Genomic DNA, 22,798 nt, shown 5'->3' with positions numbered 1-22,798 from the left:
AGGACCAGGAGAGGGGGCTGATTGTGTCTTCACCTGTGTTCATTATAGATATTGTTATTTTAATTTTATTTTTTTACATGTAATGAAATGCAGTCCAGCATGAGGTTAGCACCCACGATACACATGTACTGCAGCAAAGGCAGTAAAAGCAAAGGTGATTTCTTTAGTTTTTAGCCAAAGACACTTTTATTCTCCAAGGATACAGTTTCTACCTCTGCTGTTCACACACACAAACTTTCACAGTGAGTAAAGCACCCAAAACCAGCCCAACCTTTGAGTTCACTTGAAATCTATTAAGAAGCCAAATTGTAGTCCACACCATATAAGAAGCTGTGCTTGCTGCCAATAAGAGAACTTTTGGCTGTTTTACACTTTGCCTGCTGAGGAGTAACAGTGGAACCTTTGTTGTGATGTTTTGGGTTTGATATGTTTGATAAAGTCTCAATATATAACATGGTTTTCATGTTTTGGTACCTTAATTCTGTGTGTTAGACACAAGTTGTACAGTTTGCAGATTCAGAGTATTGCATACCAGCTAATGGCACATCTTTGTTAGTGAGAACACTTTCAAACATGCCAAGGTGTTTTTTTGTGTAATGGATACTATGTTTGTACGCTGTATGTTGTCAGAAACTGTATTTTGTCGTCTTAGGAAATCATGTTAGATGACTTCACGACAGTGTACTGATTTGTGTCAAATTAAACTCAGAAAGTTTGCTATACATAACAGCGTGCCTGGTTTTGTTTTCTTTTTTCCAAACTTTTTTACTGTACAGCTTGCTGGATATTGTATGGACCAAAGTGACTTGTTTGGGATAATCCTTTCTTTACCGCAAGCTGGCGCCATTCAGTTGTTGGGGTATAACCTATCGCGAGGTTTGCAAGAGTTTCAATGCTGCTTTCAAAGAAAAGACGTTACTTGGCTTTCTTTAGTTTTTTAAATGTTTCCTCCTTAACATAAGTTCTGTCAGTAACACCAAGGCGGTAAAGGGTGAATGTTTAAACCAATCACTTGTAAAATCATAGAATTTTCAGTGTTGTCGTTTATTCTTCTGCGTTTAAATCGTAACCCTAGGGATATATTTCCGACAACACGTGAAAGCATCACGCAGAGGTGCATTTGTTAGTTCTAGCCTGCCACAAGCTAATGTTCAGTATGTCTGAGAAAGAGCTGGGGAAAAAGTGGGACCGATGCTTAGCAGACGGTGCCATTAAATTAGGTAAATATGCTTCAGTTTCTCAATCGTAACGATACTGTCCTGTACCAAAACAAGGGCCACTTAAGAAGCAGTTTATATTGAAATCCACAGCTGTCATTGACTGGGCGAGAGGCTAAGTAGCTAGCCATAAGGGCTTGTAAAGGACAACTGAATAACCAGTCATTTTTTTATGCTTTGTTTATTTTAAATACATACAGTTACGATTGGGTATACTCTGTCATTTTATTAAAGTCTCAAGATATTTGGCCTTTGATGTTCTCGCTCATTTTTTATGCGTTTCACTTAGCCCAGTGCAAACGCTGCTAAGAAAATGTCAACCTAATTCTTAATCGCTGATTAATACGGACACGTCTTCTAGTACGCAACTTAAAGAATTTTACAAGATATTTCTGTCCCCCTCTTAATTCGGCATATATATATATAAAACAGAACCAATGGTTTAGGTTATTCACATTTGAGCTATTCTGCTGTTTCGCTAACTCTTTTCGCTTTTCCAGAACTTAAAGAGTAAACAAGAAACGGCGTCAGATAGTAGGGGAAAAGTTGGATAATCTAGTAAAATAAGTTTTGATCTAAGGAGATGGTCCTGGCCAGGGGGTGCCTAACGTAACAGGGCCATGCACTTACTGTTAAGAAGCAAAGATCCAGATCCATAAATTGATGCATATTTGAATGGAGTTAGGTGCGGTGAAGAATAGGTAGGTTTACGCCAAGCAGGCCCACTTTATTTTAAAGAGACTGTGTATTAAGACGGTAAAACTCTTCTTATATGCTGTGGCAAGATAACATGAAATGTCTTTTTTTTTTAAACCATCTTGTAGAAAAAAGAGTGGGGACATATTGCTCTTAGACTAATCATACAGCATAGATCAAATGATGATTAAAAGTACATTAACCAAAGGCAGCAGATGACATCATATACACCAAATAAGCATTACAAAGTAGCTGTATAAATAAATAATACATTAACAGCTGTTTTTTTTCTGTCTCTCAGGCACTGGTCTGGGGTTAGGCATTGTGTTTTCTGTTCTGTTCTTCAAACGTAAGTAGTTTAATTGCTTTACTGAATCTAGATCAGCTCCTTTTGCTCAAAAGTCCTTGAGGAAAAAAAGCATGGCTGCAGTAATGTTCTACTCCCGTTACAGTAACACATACATATGGCTGTCTTTTACTGCGAATAGATGAGATGTATTTTTTTGTCCACAGACAATAGTCATTTCAGATTTTAGATGTAGGAAAATGATGTGCCTTTGTTACGGAGACAGCAAAAGGCCCAAAAAGCTTTTAAAGAAGCATGTTAAAAATTGAGGTAATTACGATGGGGGGAAAAAGGCTACAGGGTGAAAGGCTGTAGCACACCATCTCTAATCTGTTTTTAATCATGCTGTAAAGTGCTTGAGTGTTTGAAAATAATCTAAAGCATCTTTCTCAATTATAGGGCACACATGGCCAATTTCACTTGGCTCGGGAGCAGGGCTCGGCATGGCGTATGCCAATTGTCAGAATAACCTGAGGTCACATTATATGCTGCACAGAGGCGATAAGGTTGGTTTGTCCATGGAAAAAATTGATTAAATTGTTATAATCGTTATAAATACCAGTAGATTTCATAAAGTCTGAAATGTGTATAATGCTGGCATAATTTCAGTCTCTGTGTGTGTGTGTGTGTGTGTGTGTGTGTGTGTGTGTGTGTGTGTGTGTGTGTGTGTGTGTATATATATAAAAATAAATAAAAATACTGAATTTATTTCTATTTTTTCTAGAGAAAGAGATAAGACCACTAAAACTAAATCATTTAAGGAATTGATTCCCCACTTCTAACTCTCAATAACAACCCTGTATCGCTGGTTATGTAAATGACAATTCATGAAACCTGTCTCTGTTTTCTTCAACAGGAGCAATAACTGCACGTCACCAAGGGACTGTCTCTTTTTTTTTTCCCAAAGTGTTTGTTTTTGTTTTGATTATGGGTGCGTCACCATTTGCACTGTTCTACAGTCAGACTCTTGTCTCCCTGTTGACATCCTTCCTTGTATGACTGTATGATTTGTATATGCCCTATAAGGACGGTCTGTGTTTATTTAATAAAATAATTATTAAAAAAAGAGTTGTGGGTTAATAATAAGCTGTTCCATACATGCTTTGTAAGGTATGTAATTGTGTACAAATCATGTTTAACCAAGTGGTACAAAGATGAGGATTGTGTAATACGTTACATCAGCTAGATTATACTTCATACACTCTGAGGAGTAATAATGACACTTGAGGAGGGGTAGGGGGTTAGGAGTCAAGTGTTAATGCAGTTTTGAAAAAGGTGCTTGAAGTAATTTTTCTGAAAACTGTCAGAGAAGAAGGCTGAGGCAGGGATGTAAAAGCAGTCCTATAAGGCTATTCAAATGTTCCTGTTAGGAAATGAAGGATTCTGGGGTTGTCTCGTCATCTCTGTGCATTGAGAATAACAAGATGACGTAAAGTGGTTATTGTTATATAATAGGGAATTTCTTCACTAATGGTATAATGTGTGAGTCATCCAAAACAAACAAAAATATGCTGAAATATTACAATGCATTACTGAGAAACTGGCAGATTAAAATGCAATCAGTGTTATCATTCAAATACAGCTGATCCATGTTTTACGTATTATTGGTTTTAAACAGTCATCTCCCTATAAATGATGGATCAATCACAATCACTGCAAGGTAACTTGTAACTAAGGCTGATAATTAAACACTTTGGTGGTGACTGTGGTGGTGGAGTAGTGTCAAAATATATGTATATAGTGCATATGAGAAAAGAAAATCAAGGCGTGACGGACATTTTTAAAATTGTTATTCCAGAGTAGTTAAAAACACCATGTCCAAACAAGGGAGAAAAAAATCTAAACAAAACACCCACACTAGTTCCTATGATTTAGAATTAGCATATCTTGGCTGTGATTGTGCATGGTTATGCATTAACGGCTCAATGCTCTGACACGCTCCTTCTCAGTAGCTGTGCGCTCAGGCTGGGAGGCACGCTGGAGTGGCCGACACAGGGATTAACAGGACCGAGCGTTACATGGCCGTGATACCTGTAGAGCACTCGCGAACAGAGCGGTGCTTACAAATGACTGCTGCACAATTTTCTGCTGCTTTTTGCTGCCTTGCTGTGTTTCCCAGAATAAAACGGACTTGTGTAAGGCAGCAGAGCTCAGCAAGGCACAGCAAAGGACTTGCGAGAGACAGATCCACTTCTGTGAGGTGAGGTATAATTTTGAGCATTGATCCTTGTTCTCTTCATCTTCAGTGAGCCTGCTCTCATATGCCGATTCAAGGCTTTTCTGTTTTTGTGCCCTCCTCCGGAGCCTGTCATCATTGTGACATGCTGCTTCGAAACCCTCTTGTCAGCTATCGAACGGCTCATTCTGGCTCTTAGCTGTGGATGAGACAGGGACACTGGCCAGGATGGAGAGATGAGTGAAACTGCTGGGGATTTGGATCACTATATTGGTGGGTGTGGAAGTAAGTCCAGGACACCTGGATGTATTTCTGGATGGAGATTTTTATCCATGGAGAACAGTTCAGTTAACCCTGATTTCTCAGCACAAGACCTCAGTGGCTTTCCATTTAACGATGTCCCTGAAATGTGAGCTTTTGCTGCAAAGGAGAACTGGTTAAGGTCTGTAACATCTAGTGCTGCCTGAAGAGCTCGTTCACTGACTTCTGCCAGCAGGTGCCATGGCTGACTCTCACTTGTCTGGGACCTTAGGGAGCTACAACGGCAGCTCCACCAGCACCAGCGCCTGGAACATCACCGGCAGCGGCCCTTGGTTGTTAGCTTTTATGCTGACCATCATCATCCTAATGACCATCTGTGGCAACATGTTGCTCATTGCGTTGGTGTTTGCCCATCGCTCTCTGCGCTGCACCTCAAACTGCTTCCTGGTGTCTCTGTTCTTCTCCGATCTAATGGTGGCATTGGTGGTCATGCCCCCAGCTATGCTCAACGTTCTGTGCGGGGCCTGGGTGCTGTGGCCTGCGTTTTGCCCGGTTTGGCTTTGCTTTGATGTGATGTGCTGCAGCGCGTCCATCCTGAACCTGTGCTTGATCAGCCTGGACCGCTACCTCTTCATCATCTCGCCCCTGCGCTATAAGCAGAGGATGACCCCGCCTCGGGCGTTAATCCTTGTAGGGGCTGCTTGGGGGCTGGCAGCGTTGGCTTCCTTCCTGCCCATTCAGATGAAATGGCACAGCTTGGGCCACAGGAGCGGACACTCATCTGTTCTTGGGGTCAGCACTGGGAACATCAGCTCCTACTCTGACAAACTGTACCCAGAATCCTACTTTCAGCTGTCACCTTCAGGTGGCCTTTCCTTCCAGTGTCGTCTGCGGGTGACCCTGCCCTTTGCTCTGGTGGCATCTGTGCTCACCTTCTTTCTGCCCTCCAGTGCCATTTGTTTCACCTACTGCCGGATCCTTCTGGTGGCACGCAGGCAGGCAAAGAGGGTGGCGGCGCTGAGCCACCCGCCTCACCCGCACCCTTCTCTCGGAGAACCCTCCCGGCCTCCTTCGCCGGGCATTGCAGCAGGGCAAGCTCAGCAGGACGGAGATGACTGCAGCCATTTGGAGCCTCCTGTGTCACAAAACATGCCGGTAAGAAAAAGAGACACCAAACAGTTAAATGTAACAGAGCGAAGGCTGTCAGTGTATTGCTGCCGACCAAATAATAACAAAAAGCACAGAAAAGGATGAATGGATGAAAAGGATAAGCCTAAAGCCTTACCAATGAATCTATTGACATGAAACTCTCTCGGCATAGTAAGGACATTGTGGTGATGTTAAAGACTGTTGCTAAGAGGTGGAAAGTGTCCTTGAATGTGAACATTTAAAGAGCAGGATTCAAATCAATGGTAGGAATGCAGCTCAAACGTGTCCTTATCTTATTCGATTTTTACTGGCTATGTCTTTTATGAAATTAAAACTGTGAAAAAGAAGAGAGCAAGTACACAGTGTTAAAAATAATTCTGCAGATAGTAAATGAACTGAAAACAAGTTTGCTCTTTAGCGACTCAGGTGAAAGGAGAAAGGCATCAAGCCTTTAAAATCAGCATCTTCACTGTATCCTCCATATCATGTATCAGCTTGTTCCAGCTCTTGGATGCAAACCTCTGAGGAGCTCGGTGATATTTAACTACACAGTCTCTGTTTATAATGACTGAAATGACAGTACAGTATACAGTATTCTTAAGATGAAGTGAATAAATATGTTTCCGCAAACTCTGAAAATTATTTTGATTTGACAAAAAGGAAGAACTCAAGCAAAACCACTAATCAAACAAATACAATGGTGTGCAAAAGTCTTGAGCCAGCACTCATTTCTTTATAATTTGCTTCCAAGGAGCCAGACTTTCTTTAGACTTTCTGAAGGACTTTCAAAGGTTTTCTCATTGCTTCCTTTTCGCTCATTTACAGTCCATTTTTTGTGCCTTACCATTTTTAGGAATGTAATTTTGTTTGTTAAGCGACTTGCATCAGTAGCAACAGATGTAATGGAGTGATGAGTCCAGAGAAAGCTGGAGGCTCTGTCATGGTTTGGTACTGCATTTTATACTTGGTTTGGGATACTTTGTCAACACGGATGGAATAATGAACATAGAAAAGTGTTGTCAGATTTTGTTTCACCATGCATGACAGCATGACAATGATCCCAAACACACTACCAATGCAGTAAAAGCATGCCTGGATAGAAAAACACACAATGGAACACTACCAGTCATGGATTGGCCTCCCCAGAGCCCGAACCTCAACATTACTGCAGCAGTGTGGGATGATCTAGAGAGAAAGGACAGCAACATCTAAAGTAGAACTTTGATTGTCCTTCAAGAAGCCTGGAGAAAACTTGGCTTAGAAAGCTCAGCTGTGTTGAAGAATAAAGATGGTCATGCCAAATACTGACTTTCAAAGTAATCAGAAGTTTGCCTTTTAAATTATTTTCTTGCATGTTTGCACTTTTCAATAAATTGGAGCACATATTGACAGTTTTTATGCCAAAGTATTTTTAAATATGAGATGTGGCTCAAGACTTTTGGACAAACTGCAAAGGGAGCCAAAATGGATTTGAATAACTAATGCCAAAGAGGATTTACATGATATCAGTGCTTGTTGAGATTAAGGATCTGTATTATAACCACCTGTCCACAGCCGTCAGTGAACAGCGAGCGTCGCCTGGCTCACAGGCAGGGTCGGAGGGCACTCAAGGCCAGTCTGACTCTGGGAGTCCTCTTGGGACTCTTCTTCAGTGCTTGGCTGCCTTTCTTCATCACCAACATGGCAGAGGTCAGTAGGAGTACCGGAGGCTGTCTCCATCACTAATGACACAGAGATGTCATAGAGGAAAAAAATGCATCTGCTACATAAACATATGTAAAGGAATTATTAAATAGTTTGTGATCAGATGAGCTAGAAAAGAAAAATAATTTCATTCAATCCACGTTGGCTTCACATATATGCAACATCCCTGAGCATCTTAGTCTTTATTAAGACTCAGTGCATCTATCTCAGTGATTCAGAGGTACTCTCACAATTTTATAAACATGGTGGGCACGAAAAGAGTGTGAAATACATGAAAAAAAGAAGAAAAAAAGAGAGAAAAAAACACTTGGATACTGATCTATTTTTGTGTTGGCCAGCCTTGGCGTCACAGCCTTGCCAGGCGATCTAACGAGGAAATAGATTGGCATTTCAGCTTTGTGTGGCTGACTCATTCCTAAAGCCTCGAAAACAGCCTACAAAAGTACCATTTATAATTGGTACTCTTTTCAAAGTGATTTCGATCTGATTAGACTGAATGAATATACACACTTATTACTCAGCAAACAAACAAGGAGGACCCCGAAAAACCTCGCCGAGAGTAAACGAATGTCAGAAAACAGCTTAATCTAAATTGGTAATGACACTTGTCCTGTTTTTTTCAAGCTTTCAGTGATCCAGTCATTTTGATTTCCCATCTGTGCCCTCTCACTTCTCCCCTGCATAACACAGAGCACAGAGACTTGACTGTGCCTGCGCTTTCCTTTCTTTTTCGCACTCAATGTGGTGTGTGAAACGAACTCCCCCCATTTCTGTCCCATTCCCACCGCCTCCCTGCCTCATCTTGATAGTATTGGAAGCTCTCCTCTAACAGCTGTCCCCTTCTTCACTGTCGCTCCCCAAACCTACTGGTTATTTTCAAGATCAGTTTTCTTAACAGCCAGACAGAGAAAATAAACGATGCATCTATGTACCGAGTTCTCAAAGTAAATAAATCATACATCTAGGGCTGCACACATATAGAGTGTTTTTAGGGTAAAACGCATGACATTGAGTCGATTTTAAAAATGTCAATTAATTGAATTAATTACATCTATTGAAAAATGTATGTGCAATACACCTGTGTATGTGTGCGCATGTATTATTAATTTTCTATGTAAATATAATTTTAATTCATTTTATTTCAACAATTTCATAATAAACAAATAAATGTGGGCTGTAAATTAGGTCAATAAAATATACAACTTGGCAAAAAAATGTGCTTATTAAACTAATAAACATTCAATAGATGTTATAATGTAATAAAGCTAATACACAAGCATGTTCTTTCATTCATTGCCCGTTGTTTATAGTCTTCTACTTCCTTAGCTTTGTGTTACATTGTAATGTTTGTTGATGCATTATCATCTGTGTCTGTGCACACATCTGTGCATGATATGAAAACACATTTACTTTAAGAGATTAGTTTTTTCCTAATGTTTTACTAATTCTTTCTTATATTTAGGTACAATCTGGCAGTACTGGTGCATTTAACAACTAAATCAATCTTTTATGAGTACAATTTTGCACTAGTTGCAGCATGTGGCAGTGCATATTTGTGTCATCTAGTAGCTGTTATTCATTTTGTCCATTTATGTTTTATGTGTTTTTGTATTAAACTTTTTCTCTTACATTAAGTTGTTAAACCCTAACGCCTGGATTGCCTTGTCACCATCCTCATCCAGGCAGTGTGTGAGTGCGTCCCCCTTGCGCTCTTTGACGCCATAACCTGGCTGGGCTACTGCAACAGTACGATCAACCCCATCATCTACCCGCTGTTCATGAGAGACTTCAAGCGAGCTCTGGGGAAGCTGTTGCCCTGCTGTTCTTCGCGGTCGCCCCGAAGACCCTCACCGGCGCTCTCGCTCTCTCTGCGTAACTCGGGAGAGCCCAACATTGCTAGCAATCCACCCTCACCTCTGGCTTCTGACCCCACGCACCCGCCCGCCACCGCCACTGATGCTGTCAATCTGCTGGATGCCGAGCACGCTGGGCTTGAGTTGCCTCTCCTTCTCCCCAACCAGGTTGACACTTTGGACTGAATAGTACTTAAAGATAGCTTATAGGGTATATCAGGGTTTACAGTGGAAAAGCGCGATAGCTGGTAACAATCTGACTTATTCACTGTGAGGCTTGGGCTGAAGAGACATTGAAAAAGAATCTATTTATTTTATGCTCACATTCTGTTAGGTCTACTCGCTCTCAGCCAGTGTCAGGGTCAACAATATTTCCAATTGTCAGTGCCAGTGGAGAATGCAATTCTATAGTAAGCTGTGAATCACTACTGTGAGAGTCTTATAGAACAGGACAGGAAAAAAGCCTCATAGAGAAGACATATTTGTGGAATCACTGCTATCTATATGGAATCACACTATATATAATATCCCAAACCAAGCAAACAGAAACTATTTCAACCGGAAACACACAAAACATGACTGCTTTTTAATACTCACAGCACATTTGTAAAATAAATTATGACCATATTTACATTTTTATAAAAAAAAAAGTTATCTACAATAACCAAAATTATCATTCAATCAATACATCTAAACCCGTGTTTAAGCAGTCAAACAAAACACTTCATTTGGGGGATTTTCACTAGAAGCTGCCGTATGTGTGTGTCGATTCTTGTGCAGTCTCTTTCATGTTACTTTGTTGAGAATGGAATGAATATTTTCTCCAATAACAAAAAAACAAAAAAACAAAAATCCAAACAAACAAACTTGAGAAGAGTTTACAAGGAAGCAGCCGGTCCAGTAACATGCTCTTTACAAGTTTGGCCGCCTTCACTTGTGCGAGTTCTCTGTAGTCCAATGTGTGTCATCCCAGCTCCATGATATGTGTTCATTATCCCGGTCGTCCTTGTCTACACCGTCACACCGGACATTCACATCAGTGGCTGTGATGTTATTAGGAGCCTTCTCGTCTGAAATACGAGGTGAATTTTTCTGCGGTGACATTTTGCTGTCTGATTCTGTATCGTTTAATGAGTCCAGCAGATCTGAAATATCAGGGATATCCCAACCGTCAGCAGTCTCCTCCGTCTCTGCCAACTCTTTGGCATCTCTGCTTTGTTGCGTCTCAGGCTTCTCAGTGTGGTTTTGTGTCTCGGCCGCTTGTCGCTCATTGGTGGTTTGGCCAGCGATGTCCACCGTCCCCTTTGCCACTGTTACATATTGAGGAATTGCAAAAGAGGTTCCCGGCACTTCTTTAGTGGGAACTCCTACTGCTACCAAGATGGTGTCCATCTGACGCATGTAGTCCAAGTGACCTTTAACCTAGGAGGCAAGAATACAGTGCTATTATCCATGATTAAAACCTCATTCATATACTACCTATTTTTTGTTCTTTTAAAGAAACATTTAGGCACAAATGTGTTATTTTGTACGATTCATTTATCCTGTTCTCCTCATTACATGACCGGGTATGTGCTGTATGGTGCTTCAGACATGTCAGGTATCTTTTTACTGCTGTGGCTTAAACCTTTACTCGAGTAACATGTGAAACCTCTAATGCTTTACTTGGAGCTACTACAGATGATGAGTAGTTGTGTTGACTTGAATGTTAGTAGAAAATCATTGCTGTGATGTGAAACAGACCAGCGGGGGCCTTGTTTTTCATAAATTTCAGCTATATTTAAACAAAACAACTCTTTCTTTTAATATGCTAATAAAACAGTATTTAATATTGCTGCCTCACTTACAGAAACCTAAATCTTATTGGAAAACCTTCAATTTTTGTATTAAGTATTAAATAAATGTTTCTTCCAAAAATAAGATGTAAAGTTGCAGTGATCCATCGTCTCAAATACCTGTCTGTAACAGTTTTGCTCTGTTTATTCCTTTAATCCCTACTCCTAAAAGACCCCTTTTAACTTATTATTTTGGTTTCAGACCCAATAGCTCAGTCATACATAGTACACACTGGTTCTCAGGTTTCTTTTCCACTAATGTAAGCTCTTTATTTATTGTTTTCAGCCAAGTACTAACTGACAAGCCACAGTGGTTAACTCCACATGATCTGGATTTGGCAGACATTTTAACACCAGGTGCTTTTCCTGATAAAACCCCAACAGGATTTGTGTCTCTCCTGGGATTAAACTGGAGATCTTTTGCTTGTTAGTCAGTTGTGTAAACCACGACACCATGAGCTTTTAAATCTAGTAAAAAATATGTTTTTTTAAATTGCAGTGATAAAATGAGACACAGTGTTTCCCTTACCTTCCTCAGATCAGTTATTAGAGAGTAAAGGGGTCACACAAGGATCGCTGCTTTCTTTGTGTTTGCAGAAACACTGCTGCCATGTTTTGAACAAAAATCCTGATTCGTGATGTCACTGGATACTTAAGCTGAGAGCTTACAACAGTTGCTGCGTCCAGTTATTTTAGAAATGATCCATTACTGATGCATATTTTTATATTGACAATGAAGAAACCTTACCTTCTGCTGTACTCCAAAGTACCCTTAATGGTACTAGTACTCCAATGTGGGTAACAGCAGAAGACAGTTAGCGACTAGCTGGGGTGTATAGCAGGTTTAACAGGCTGAAAACTCTTGACTCTAACCCTGAACACTGAGGTCATTATATCTGAGAGGGGAAACTTTTCAATTAAATCTGACCGTGTTCACCCTGATCAACAGTGGACCTCAGCGAGCAAGAGTCACCATGGCAACTGGTAAATAAAAAGCAGACCCTCCATGTTACTCCAGTAGGGCCAGAAATACAATTGTATGCCAGTGCAGACCATGACATTTATTTAAAATTTTAAAAAAGCATGTCATCCACCAAGCCATTGTTTATCAGACTTGAAATTATGAAGTTTTAAACATAATCATTCAGCTGTTACTCTGATAACAGCAGCTCAAGATGGAAATCAAAAAGATACGACAGAGTCAGACACAGGAATAATCAATTTGGTTATTAGTAGTAGAAGAGATGTCTGCATTTGATGTGAATGTTGAGATGTTGTTTTTAAATTTAAAGACTACATTTACTGAACTTTGATCTATTAATCAGTATCCTGTGTGTGTCTAAAGCTTCAAACTCCAGGAGCACACATGGAGTTTAATTTAGCCTTCTTTCAGGAGCAGGAAACCCAGAGTTTCCAGTGAACCTGTTTTCCTGAACAGTCCCCAGGTGATCGCTGCGGTGTATTTGCTTTGCGCTTAAACATCCAGATGGTTCCCTCAGGAGTCAAAGGAGACGACACTCACGCTCTCTCTGTATCTGCTTAATGTGTAAATAGCAAGTGTTTTGTATAACAACTTTACAGGGTGAAAATATGTCAGTATTGTGTTTGATGTGACAAAACTTATATAAGCTGTGGATTAGGGCTGTGCACAAGCAAATCTGGAAACGCACAGCTACCTGATGTGATGGTTATGTGGTATGAAATCAAAAGTCAATGTTCCTTTTGAAATGTCATACATGAATATGGAAGAGTAGCTACAGATCTTTTGTCTGAATTTCTTCTCATGTAGGAATGAGCTACTTCATTTCCCTCTCATGAATTATTCAGGTGCTGCTTCTATTATTTCAAAAACATAAATTGACCCCCTACCAGACCAAATTTGAGACAATGCACTGCATGTGGTTTTTCTTACTCTTTGAATACTTTAAAATTCCAGTTCCTTTACCTTCAGCCGTGTTTTAATTTACCAAGGTGTACTTCATCAGATTTCAAACACAGGCTCTGACTCACCACTGAGGAAAGATCGACATTGATTATGCGCTGATCCTGGATGTTGATTGGGTGCAGGCCAGCAACAGACAGCTGTGCAGCTGAACTTCGGTACAAGAATCCCAGGAGCCAGTCCCCTCTGATAGGTATGTAGATCAGAGAGTCCTTTATTCATGCAGTCATTGAAAAATACATCTTGCTGCTGTGACAGTCGTTTGCAAAGTTGCATGAGGAACATAAATGGACTCAGCTCACCTACTGGCTAAATAATTACTACAACAAAAGCATAAAGCATCTGCAAGCATTTACTGTTAAAAAAAGGTTTCATTTCTGGATTTTTAAATCAGGAACGAGCTCTTCCTTACCTGGAGTATCCGTTTACTATTTTTCCAGCTACTACTCTTGCCATTCTCTCCCAGGCCTTCTCAGATCCATCTACTGGGGCCCCCAGGAGGACCACATCCTCCACTACTCCTTCACTACCTGAGGATTCAAAAACAACACAGATGAATTTTTAGAGTCTGAAAAATGCGGGATACAAAGTAGAAATGTATCCATCATCATCCTCTAATTGCACCTCGGTCACTGGCGAGCTCCTGCAGGCAGTAATAGATAACTCGAGCTCCAAGACTGAAACCTATGAGGCTGACGGGCCGCTTCCCCTTCAAACACATGAAAGGAACGGTGAGTAGCTTTAATTTTCCTGCTGTTTAGTGAACACAGGCATATTCATAGTAAAGAAAAACAATTTAGAGAAGCAATGAATGTAGTGAATAACAGAGTCATCCTGGTTAATGTAATCCGGTGAACAGTGTGTACACAGGCACCACAGGTGAAGCGCACACATGTTGCTGCATGCCATACAGCCTTCTTTCTTCTAAGGCTTTGAAATTCTACTGCATCGAGCAGATGAAAGGTGAGAAGTGATGTGGCGATAAGATTGTATTAACAAAGATACCAAATAAAAGGCTACCTGCTGTCGGCTTCTCAAAACCTGTGCCAGGTGTTTCCCCACCTCGGCGGAACGGTTCAGACAAACACACCAGGGGTTGTCGATGACGTTGGCTGCTGCCAGCAAAGACGCAGGCCACGTCAACGCCGTCACAATCCCTGATGGGAATTGTTAGAAAGCAGTCGAAACTGTAAAGGATGACTACTGGTTCCAAAGGTTACTCACATCCCATCAGCTCACATCAGATAACACCAACAAGAGCTTCTTGCACAGCGGTCCTACCTGACAGCACAGTGTACTTTAGGGCTTCCTGAGCCACCATGCTGACCAGCCCATCCAAGAGAGACGTCATGGCTGAGCCCAGATCCCTGAGGAAGCGTGACTCCCACACTAGGCAGTACTGTTCCCCACACTCGCCCAAACTGCACCACGGGGCCTGGAACGAACCTGGAACACAGCAGTCGTGTTTATTGTGGTTGATCAACTAAGCTGCACTTGTATTTGAAGTATTTTTTTAATTTGTTCTTTTATTTTTGTTAGCTGTTTTTTACGTGTAGGTGGTTCACAAATTCCTTTGGGGTTGCGTCAGGGAGGCCATGCGGTGTAAAAAAGAAAATCAGCCAAATCAAACATGCAGACCTCACCGCTGTGGCGACCCCTTGTGAATAAGGGAGCAAGCGAAAGTAGCATTTTATGTGTAGGTGGTTCTAAATTGAGTAAAAGAGCGTACGTATTAGTGATGGAATGGAGCTGCAGGAATACAGCTGCATTGTTTTATGTAAAAACACATCATAAGTGGTTTGTTTGTATAATCTCTGCTAGAGTAGATTCAGAACATTATGTGCAGAACTTTACTAGGGTTGACCACATCCGCTTGTTTATCAGCAAAAAGATCGTAGCGAATGTCTTTGACTAACGTGCTTGTTAATCTGTTTCTTTACCCCTCTGTGCATTTGGCCCTGGCACTGATTCTACTAGATTTATGCAGTGCTCTGAAAACAAACTATGCAGGATTAACTGTTCAAAGGTCACAGCACAGTCAAATTACAGCATTTGCTTCAGTTATAGAACAAATTATGTGTACATTGTTTATCACGTATAAAGGTTAACACAAAAAATGTATTCAATTATGTTCGTATTTACATATTTAAAATTTTATGAAAAAAGTTCACAGCGAGGATATGGAACAAAACTAATGGTCAGCCTTGAGGTGAATCTGGCAAACTGTCACTGTATGACTCAGGAGTGGAGAGCAGTGCTCTACTAACACTGTGTAAAGTGGGGATAGAGTCCTGCTGACATCAACTGATGACACAGTCGGGCGATAAAAGGGATACTTTGTGGATCTCCTCAATCCCACTGTCATGTCTTCCATAGAGGAAGCAGACTTTGAAGATGACAAATCCATCAATGGGTCATTGAGGTAAATAAGTTCTTGATGTATGAGGATGTATGAGAGCTCTGGATTTTGTGGTTGTTTGACTGGGCTATAAAATGTTGTATGGGGATCCCGTATGGTGCTTCTGGACTGGAACACTATGGTGGTGAGCGCAGAGACTGTACTCCAATCACAATCCAGGGCAGACCCATGCATTTTGCTCTATGACAGCTAGGACAGGGTTCACCCCAACCACCTCCAGGAGCCCAAACTGGGTGAACGGTTAATTAACTGGATGGATGCATGGATAGATTTTTCAACTGCCCACACCTAATTACTGGAAACTGGAGGCGGTTGTGGTGAGACAGCAGAAGCAATACTTACTGTATTTACCACTACAGAGCCAGCCTGTCACTGCAATGGTCACATGAAGATGCTTCCCAGAATTCAATGGCAGGAATTCAAATTCTTCTATCGCCCCAACACACTTCTTCATCTTATAGCCTGGAGAGAAAATAGATTAATCCTTTAAAATGTGATACAATTCTGTTGCCTTTTGGACAATTGAAAAAAAGGAGGTCTTATCAAATTACGCTCAAATTCTAATAACTAATAATTAGTATCAGCACAGTCATCAGTGCTTTTACCTGTCAGTCCAGCCCCTGCTGCTCCGAACAGAGAGGCCATAATTGCAATGCCAGTGACCGAGCCCAGAGCAGCAGCACCTCCAGCCCCCAGCACAGCACCTGCACCTGCTGCCACCAGAGGGGCTGCCAGCCCACCTGTCACACCTGGCAAAGGCAAAATAAATAAACAAATCAGTCAGTACAGAATACAAAAGCTAGTCAAAGCCACTATCTGTCAGCTCAAGAATTCTGATAATTTGTTTTTGTTGATTTAATTATCAGCTGATTATCATTTGATTCAGGAGACTTTGAAATTCTGAAGCAAGAATAATCACCGATCACTGTTCCTCCACCCACAGTGGCAAGTCCAATCAGGAGGTAACGCCGTAGCTTTCGCCCTCTTTCTTTCTTCCGCCGCCGTGAGGACTCCTCTCTAATTGAAAAGGACAGATCATCCTTATGTGGTGAAACATCTACTTGCTGTAAAAACAAATAACGTCACATGCCTCTTCTGGCCCATTTAAGTTGACATCTTGAACACAATTAGCTGATTGTTTATCTTCATGCTGTCATTCTGACTACAAGTGTGACTGTCATGTGCAGCCGTTGTGTGATTTTTAACAGTCTGGCACACAAGACAGTTGGCCAAATGAGCAAAGCAAAATCATTTTATCATGAAGTATCTTAAATGAACTAACATTAAATAGGTTTATAACAGAATGAAATGCCTTATCATTTGTACTCTAAACGGTGAACTCAGACACGTAAATGCATCATTCATCCTTTCATCCCACCATCCAAGCCATAACCTACTCGCTCTCCTCTCCCCCTTCCCTCAGCCTCTCTCCTAGTGTTTCTTCAAACTCCTCCAGCTCCTGTGGAGAGACTCGCAGCAGACAGCTGATGTGACGGATGAGAACCCTTGCCCTGGCATCATACTCGCCTGAGTACCAAAAAATGTTAAAATTGTTAAAATTGAATTTACAACAACTGTTAAAGTTTTCATCTGGCTGTTTCGTGATGACAACAGGCCTTTTAATATATATGTATGTATACACATATGTATAATGATGTTTTCTTTTAATTTGGAGTGATTAGCCTTAAAATATGAAAATCCCTGGTTTATTCTTAAATGCCTCTTACCATCTTTAACAGAAAAAGACACCAGATCCTGTAACAGAAACCCAAAGCTGGTTAGGGATAAGAGAGTTTGCAAAGATAAATACAATGCAATATATTTTCAGCTATCAAAAACAAGCAAAAAGATCCATTGCTGTGCACTGTTGTGACCCCAGTATCACCAAACTACAAGGAGATTTGTAGTTCAGGGTCATTTATCCTCTGTAAGAGTGACAAACACCTGCGTGATGGGGGTGGTCCCTGCTGCCAGTAGAGGTTCGCCCTGCAGGGTGGAGAGGAAGGTGTCAGAGCCCTCGAAGCCTAAACCTGACAGGAAGGCTCCCATAACTGGCATCACCGACTCATCCAGATCCAACCAGTGGACTAAGGCCTGTAGGTACTGCTCCCTAAATACGCTGAAAAATAGAAGAAGCAGGCGCTACTCAGCACAAGGCCAACACAAGGCCATTAGGGAATTTCTTGGCTCATCCTTTCATGGTTACCTATTTTCAGATCCAGGAAACAACTGGCCCAAGGAGACACCACAAAGAGCAGCATAAGCAAACCGACTCTGTTCAGAAAACCGTCTGCCGATTATTCTCTCAGGGCTTTGGTCACATGGACCATCTCGTGTTGTTCCTGCTCCCCCTGGGTCTGAGATGATATGGTCAAAGCTTAATGATTAACTATAATGCAAGAACTGAATTTATTTAGATTCAACTAGAAGCCAAATACACGTGTCACACTAGGAATCACTAAACTTGCAGTAATGTATTCATACATGTGGGTCAAGTGACAAGCTGTAATAATGCCATAATAATGTAGACGTTAGTTTATTATAAATGCTGTATGGTGCATTTACCTACATGCCGAATTTACCACAAGACCTCAGTAGTTTAAATGCGGGCTAATGTCACCTTTTACGGGATAACTTTAATGACATAAGAAAAAATCAGTCGTAGACTGTCCGAGTTTTGAATGCAGTTTGTTCCATGTGCCATGCTGAACTAGGTACATGTCTAACTTTGTGCCTCTCACTAGCTCTCTGATGAACTGACCCGAATTCAGCGTACTGGGGCTATTCAAATGTGATCCACTTATTTATTTTTTTCAACACTTTAATCTCGCTTTTACCATATATAATATTCATGTGACTTAAACCAATAAATTTTAGCAACACAAAAATTTAGCTGCTAAACAGCTGGCTGTTAGTGGCTTCTTCTCCGGTCAACTAGCTAACGGTTTACTGGGAACTTTTCACAACATTACCACTCCTATTACTTACTACTTACAATTACTACTATGGCTCCAGCGAATATAGAAAACTCATTTTATGCGGTACCTGGTGCAATGTTGGTTTCCGTACTGCTCTGTTTTTCCTCCATGGTTATTGATATCACAACTCCGCAGACTGAACTTTTGTTGCATTGACTTGTCTGATGTGAAATGCGCAAGACAAACGCGATCTAAAATGTGGTCAACTTACTTGATAAAACCAAGTATGTATGTCGTTATAACAATCAAATAATAGAATCGCTTCTAAAATTCGATTTTCTGTATTACTATAAAAACGGTTTTTGAGTCGCACCCGTGGCTGTCAAAAGTCCAACTTTAACATGTACGACGGTAAGTGAAGGTATCATTTGTTTTTCAACTTTTAAGTGACGTAACTTCCACGTACTCTGAGGAAGGTCCGTGGTATGTTCACCTGTTGTATTCGTTTGGAAGTGATTTTCGAGACACTGATTAAATATAATTATTTTTTCTAAAGTTTGGATCAGGACTGAGCAGTTAGTGCGCTCGTTTTACAAAAACTCCTGCTCCATACAAGGAGAGGAGAAATACCGATAAAGCCCTGCTTGTGACACACTGGTGTTATATAATTCTGACCAGTAGGTGTGAGTGTAGCATTTATTTTCCAACACAACCTTTTTCTGGTTCATAACCCTGCTAATGTTTTTTTTTTTCTTCAAATTGATCATTGTGAAGTTTTTCAAAATTTAAAGAGCATGTTGTTCACATATATGTACCGACATGATCCAAGGTCCATTTATGACAGTTTGACTGCCTCCAGTGATGCTTATCCTCAGATGTAGACTGACAGTGTATGAGAAAGAGGGCTGTCTGCCAAGGACATTGTCAAAGAAGCGCATTGTAATCACTTGATCAGATGTGGCCCATGGCCAGATGTGAAACAGAGAATTACATTATTCAGTGCAGTGCTGTAAATAAATGGATTTGATCAGTGTTAAAAGCATAAAGAGAAAAGAACAGACACTTTCACAGCAGTATGCTTAAGTATATAGTGAATGTAGTATAGGATGCTAGATTAGTTCATTACAGTATAATGTGGTTTAGTAAATAAATGATTATAGATAAAAATTTTAATTACTATATTGTGCATTATATATATATATAATATTACAAATTTTCGTTTAAAAAAGGGGAGGGGTGGCAGCATGGTGGTTAACGCTGATGCCTCAGAGAAGTAGAGAGAGCAGGTCCTGAGTTTGAATCCACCATCTGGCTGTGAGTTGCATGCTCCCCCTGTATCTGTGTGCTTCTCTCTGGCTATTCAGCAGATCTCTATTCAACAGACTGGTGACCCTGCTTGTATGGATAGGCTCATATGTAAATATACATATATATATACTTCAAACGCAAGTCTTTTGGGGGAAAGGAAGGCCAAGGCACATGATAAATGAAGTATTAAAGTAAAATGTTCAGATTAACACAGCATAACATAGCCTCCAGTCAATTTATACAAAACAAAAACTGCATGCTTCCCTAGAAACAGCTGTTCCAAGTGACCTCCGGATGAATGCACATCTTCTACAAGGTTCAGAAAAAGGTCCCTGAACCTTTTCAAACAACCGTTATTTTGTCTTTCAGTGTATATCTTATTCTTCCTAGTGGAAGGCCTGGGAACATTTGTCTAATGTGCAACATTTGGTTCACAACCTTTGTTTTCCCCTCATTCTTTTTCATTTTTTTACTTTCTTACTTTTTATTTCTGTTTTTATAACTGTGTTCCTCTGAACACAAAGCTGAAATAGCTCGGTTTAGTGGATCCACTTTTGAAATACTCTTCTAAGAGGTCTCTCTGACCTCGTCCCAAAATGTTTATTACACGTGTATTTTACCCAGACCTTGTATATGCACTCTGTGGTCTGTGTTATGGCTGATGTTCTCTCGTATATCTTGTGTTTGCGTGTTTGCCTTCTCACTCCTTTCCCGTCTGTGTCATCAGCTCCTCCACTTGTACTGTATACCCCCCCCCCCCCCAAAAAAACAAAAAAAAAAACAAACAAACCCAAAAACAAAGACTAATGCAAACACAGGATATGTGAGCAAAGGTGAATTACACTCCCACCAGGTCTTTGTGTGAAAGAACAGCCAGTACAGTGTGGGTACTTTGTCATAATAATATCCGGGCCTTGTCACAGAGGAATCTCCAAACCTATGTGAGCCGTATTTGTCTGACCCTCAGAGCCATCCTGTTTATACAGCCCCAAGAGTATCATACACAAGCCTATGTATGATGTGATTATATATACAGTGGCATGTCTTTATTTATTTAATTTTTTTCTTGAATAGTTTGAATAATGATTCATACATTAAACACAGCAAGTACAGCACCGCTAATCACAGACAATATACAGATCAGAGGCACTGTAAAGAGTTGCTAAATAGGTCCCCCATGACTTATCAGCCTTACAGACATAACCTTTTCAGCTTGTTTCAACTTGTAATCAGGGAAAAATAAAAGCCCAGGATATGAGTTTGAAAAACCTTGAGTGTTGAAAAGCAGTGGTAGAAAAGATAATACGAGGTGAACCGCTGCGCCGTCTTGCATAAAATTCAGGCTATGTATTTGCACACCTGCCCTCAGTGTCCCTGGCAAACACATTTCTGCTGTTACCAGCGCACCGGTGCTACTTTTTATAGCACTGCTGGGATTAAAATTAACTGTTTTACCGCTGGGCAGGTTTAACTCTGATCTATCAAATTTGTGGTCTCAGTCATGCTCGCAAAGGCAAGTACCTTGGTGTGCAAATATTAATTTTTTGCAACTGCCTACATATTCCACACAGAGTGCTTTTACACAGGAGTTCAAAAATCTGCCATCTGCCTGTGTCTCTACACAAGTGCTGTAAGGAAAGGAGCATTTTCAAATCCCTTCGTTATATTTTTGATCTACTTATTTTGTCTTTAACAGTTGTGGTTTCCAAATACACTGCTGTAACCTATTTGAAATATTTCATATGTCAACTTTTTTGACATCTTTTTAAGTTACTTAGATTCTTAGAAGAGCATGCTACTGAGCATGCACATAGTCTTGCCTGTGGTTTTGTGTGTTAGCCTGCTACCATTTTCAAATGTGTGGTAAGAAAGAAAAGTGTGCCTGGGGCTAAAGGGGGTTTGTCTTTCTGGTAATTCATCCCAGACTGTTGTGGAAAATATATTATTTTTGATCTTACATAGAAACTTAAGTTTGCCACCATTCAATCTGCCCATGAAATTTATACTAATGCTAGTTTTTTTATTCAAAAGCAACAATCTGCAGTTAGCGGTAAATGCAAGAAACATTAGGGGATCACAGAAGAATCATCTTCTGGGTACAGTGAATATTTAATGCCCGTCCATCCTGTAGCTGTTGATATATTGTGGTCTGGACTTAAGAGAGGACCAGTCAAAACACTTGTCTGACAGTTTTAATGTTTACATTATTGCCTAGCAGCCAATATTGACACTTTTTTTCCAACCTTGGAACTTTAGGTATTTTTTTGCACACGAAGAAGACAAAGTCTTTAACCCAGCCTTCGTATCTCGCCAATCGATCACACCTGAACTAAAACCCCTCTTCCGTCTTGTACTAGAGCTGTGTGTGTACATATGTGTGTTCAGTCTTACAATGGATTACTCATTGGAAAACACACAGGCAGACAGGCAAAACTCAAGCCAGACAAGTTCAAACAAAACACCTCTCCTGTCTCCCCGCTTCGCAGCGTTTTCGCTAACAGACAATGTCAGGCTTCTTCTTTCTGTCACCTCAACGCTCCATGCGAGGGGAGTTGTATGAAACCAAGACAGAGTGGAGTTTATGACCTGTGGGGCATTGTGTTGGGTGTGTATGTACTTTTAGATGAAAGAGCAGGAAGTAAGAATTTGATAACAGAGAGAGAAATAAACTGAGCATGTGTTGTATGTGCCAAGTAGTGAAAGGCCCAGGCTTAACATGGGAGGCAGCGGATGTGGATGACAGGTGATTGCAGGGAAAGGCGGGATGGGCTGGATGGCACAGCTGCCCTGTTTCTGTCCTTAAAGGGCTGCAGATTGTTTGTCCGACCTGGTGAGGCGTTTGCTCTTCAAGATGTCAACCTCGCAGTCGCTCTTGATTTAAAGCATCTGCAGCACGAAATGTCCTTCGGAACATTACATAAACCTTTGTGTGCATCATCTTTTCATGTGAGCACTCCTTTAGAGAACAGAGATG

At 40.7% G+C, this 22,798-nt stretch overlaps 2 protein-coding genes across 2 annotated transcripts; one reads left to right on the top strand and one right to left on the bottom strand.

The window, feature by feature from the left end:
* Positions 1 to 81: 81 nt before the first annotated feature.
* Positions 82 to 9,865, top strand: htr6 (5-hydroxytryptamine (serotonin) receptor 6). Its single transcript, XM_005941622.3, has 6 exons — positions 82 to 1,220; positions 2,215 to 2,262; positions 2,659 to 2,765; positions 3,116 to 5,779; positions 7,400 to 7,534; positions 9,232 to 9,865. Exons 4-6 carry the CDS (start codon positions 4,937 to 4,939, stop codon positions 9,586 to 9,588), a joined length of 1,335 nt encoding a protein of 444 aa, XP_005941684.2. The 5' UTR covers positions 82 to 1,220; positions 2,215 to 2,262; positions 2,659 to 2,765; positions 3,116 to 4,936; the 3' UTR covers positions 9,589 to 9,865.
* A 102-nt stretch (positions 9,866 to 9,967) lies between these two features.
* tmco4 (transmembrane and coiled-coil domains 4) lies at positions 9,968 to 18,931 on the bottom strand. Its single transcript, XM_005941620.2, has 14 exons — positions 18,644 to 18,931; positions 17,805 to 17,955; positions 17,543 to 17,717; positions 17,326 to 17,353; positions 16,996 to 17,125; positions 16,518 to 16,615; positions 16,204 to 16,347; positions 15,941 to 16,060; positions 14,461 to 14,625; positions 14,200 to 14,336; positions 13,804 to 13,888; positions 13,592 to 13,709; positions 13,248 to 13,365; positions 9,968 to 10,824 (listed from the first exon to the last, which is right to left on the bottom strand). The coding sequence occupies exons 1-14, from the start codon at positions 18,684 to 18,686 to the stop codon at positions 10,333 to 10,335; spliced, it is 2,004 nt and encodes a 667-aa protein (XP_005941682.1). The 5' UTR covers positions 18,687 to 18,931; the 3' UTR covers positions 9,968 to 10,332.
* Positions 18,932 to 22,798: the final 3,867 nt, after the last annotated feature.

The sequence above is a fragment of the Haplochromis burtoni genome, unplaced genomic scaffold (assembly GCF_018398535.1).
Source record: "Haplochromis burtoni strain Fernald_Lab_line unplaced genomic scaffold, NCSU_Asbu1 Contig_307, whole genome shotgun sequence".
Classification (NCBI taxonomy): domain Eukaryota; kingdom Metazoa; phylum Chordata; class Actinopteri; order Cichliformes; family Cichlidae; genus Haplochromis; species Haplochromis burtoni.
The sequence above is the reverse complement of the archived record's forward strand: the minus strand, read 5'-3'. Positions and strand labels throughout refer to the sequence as shown.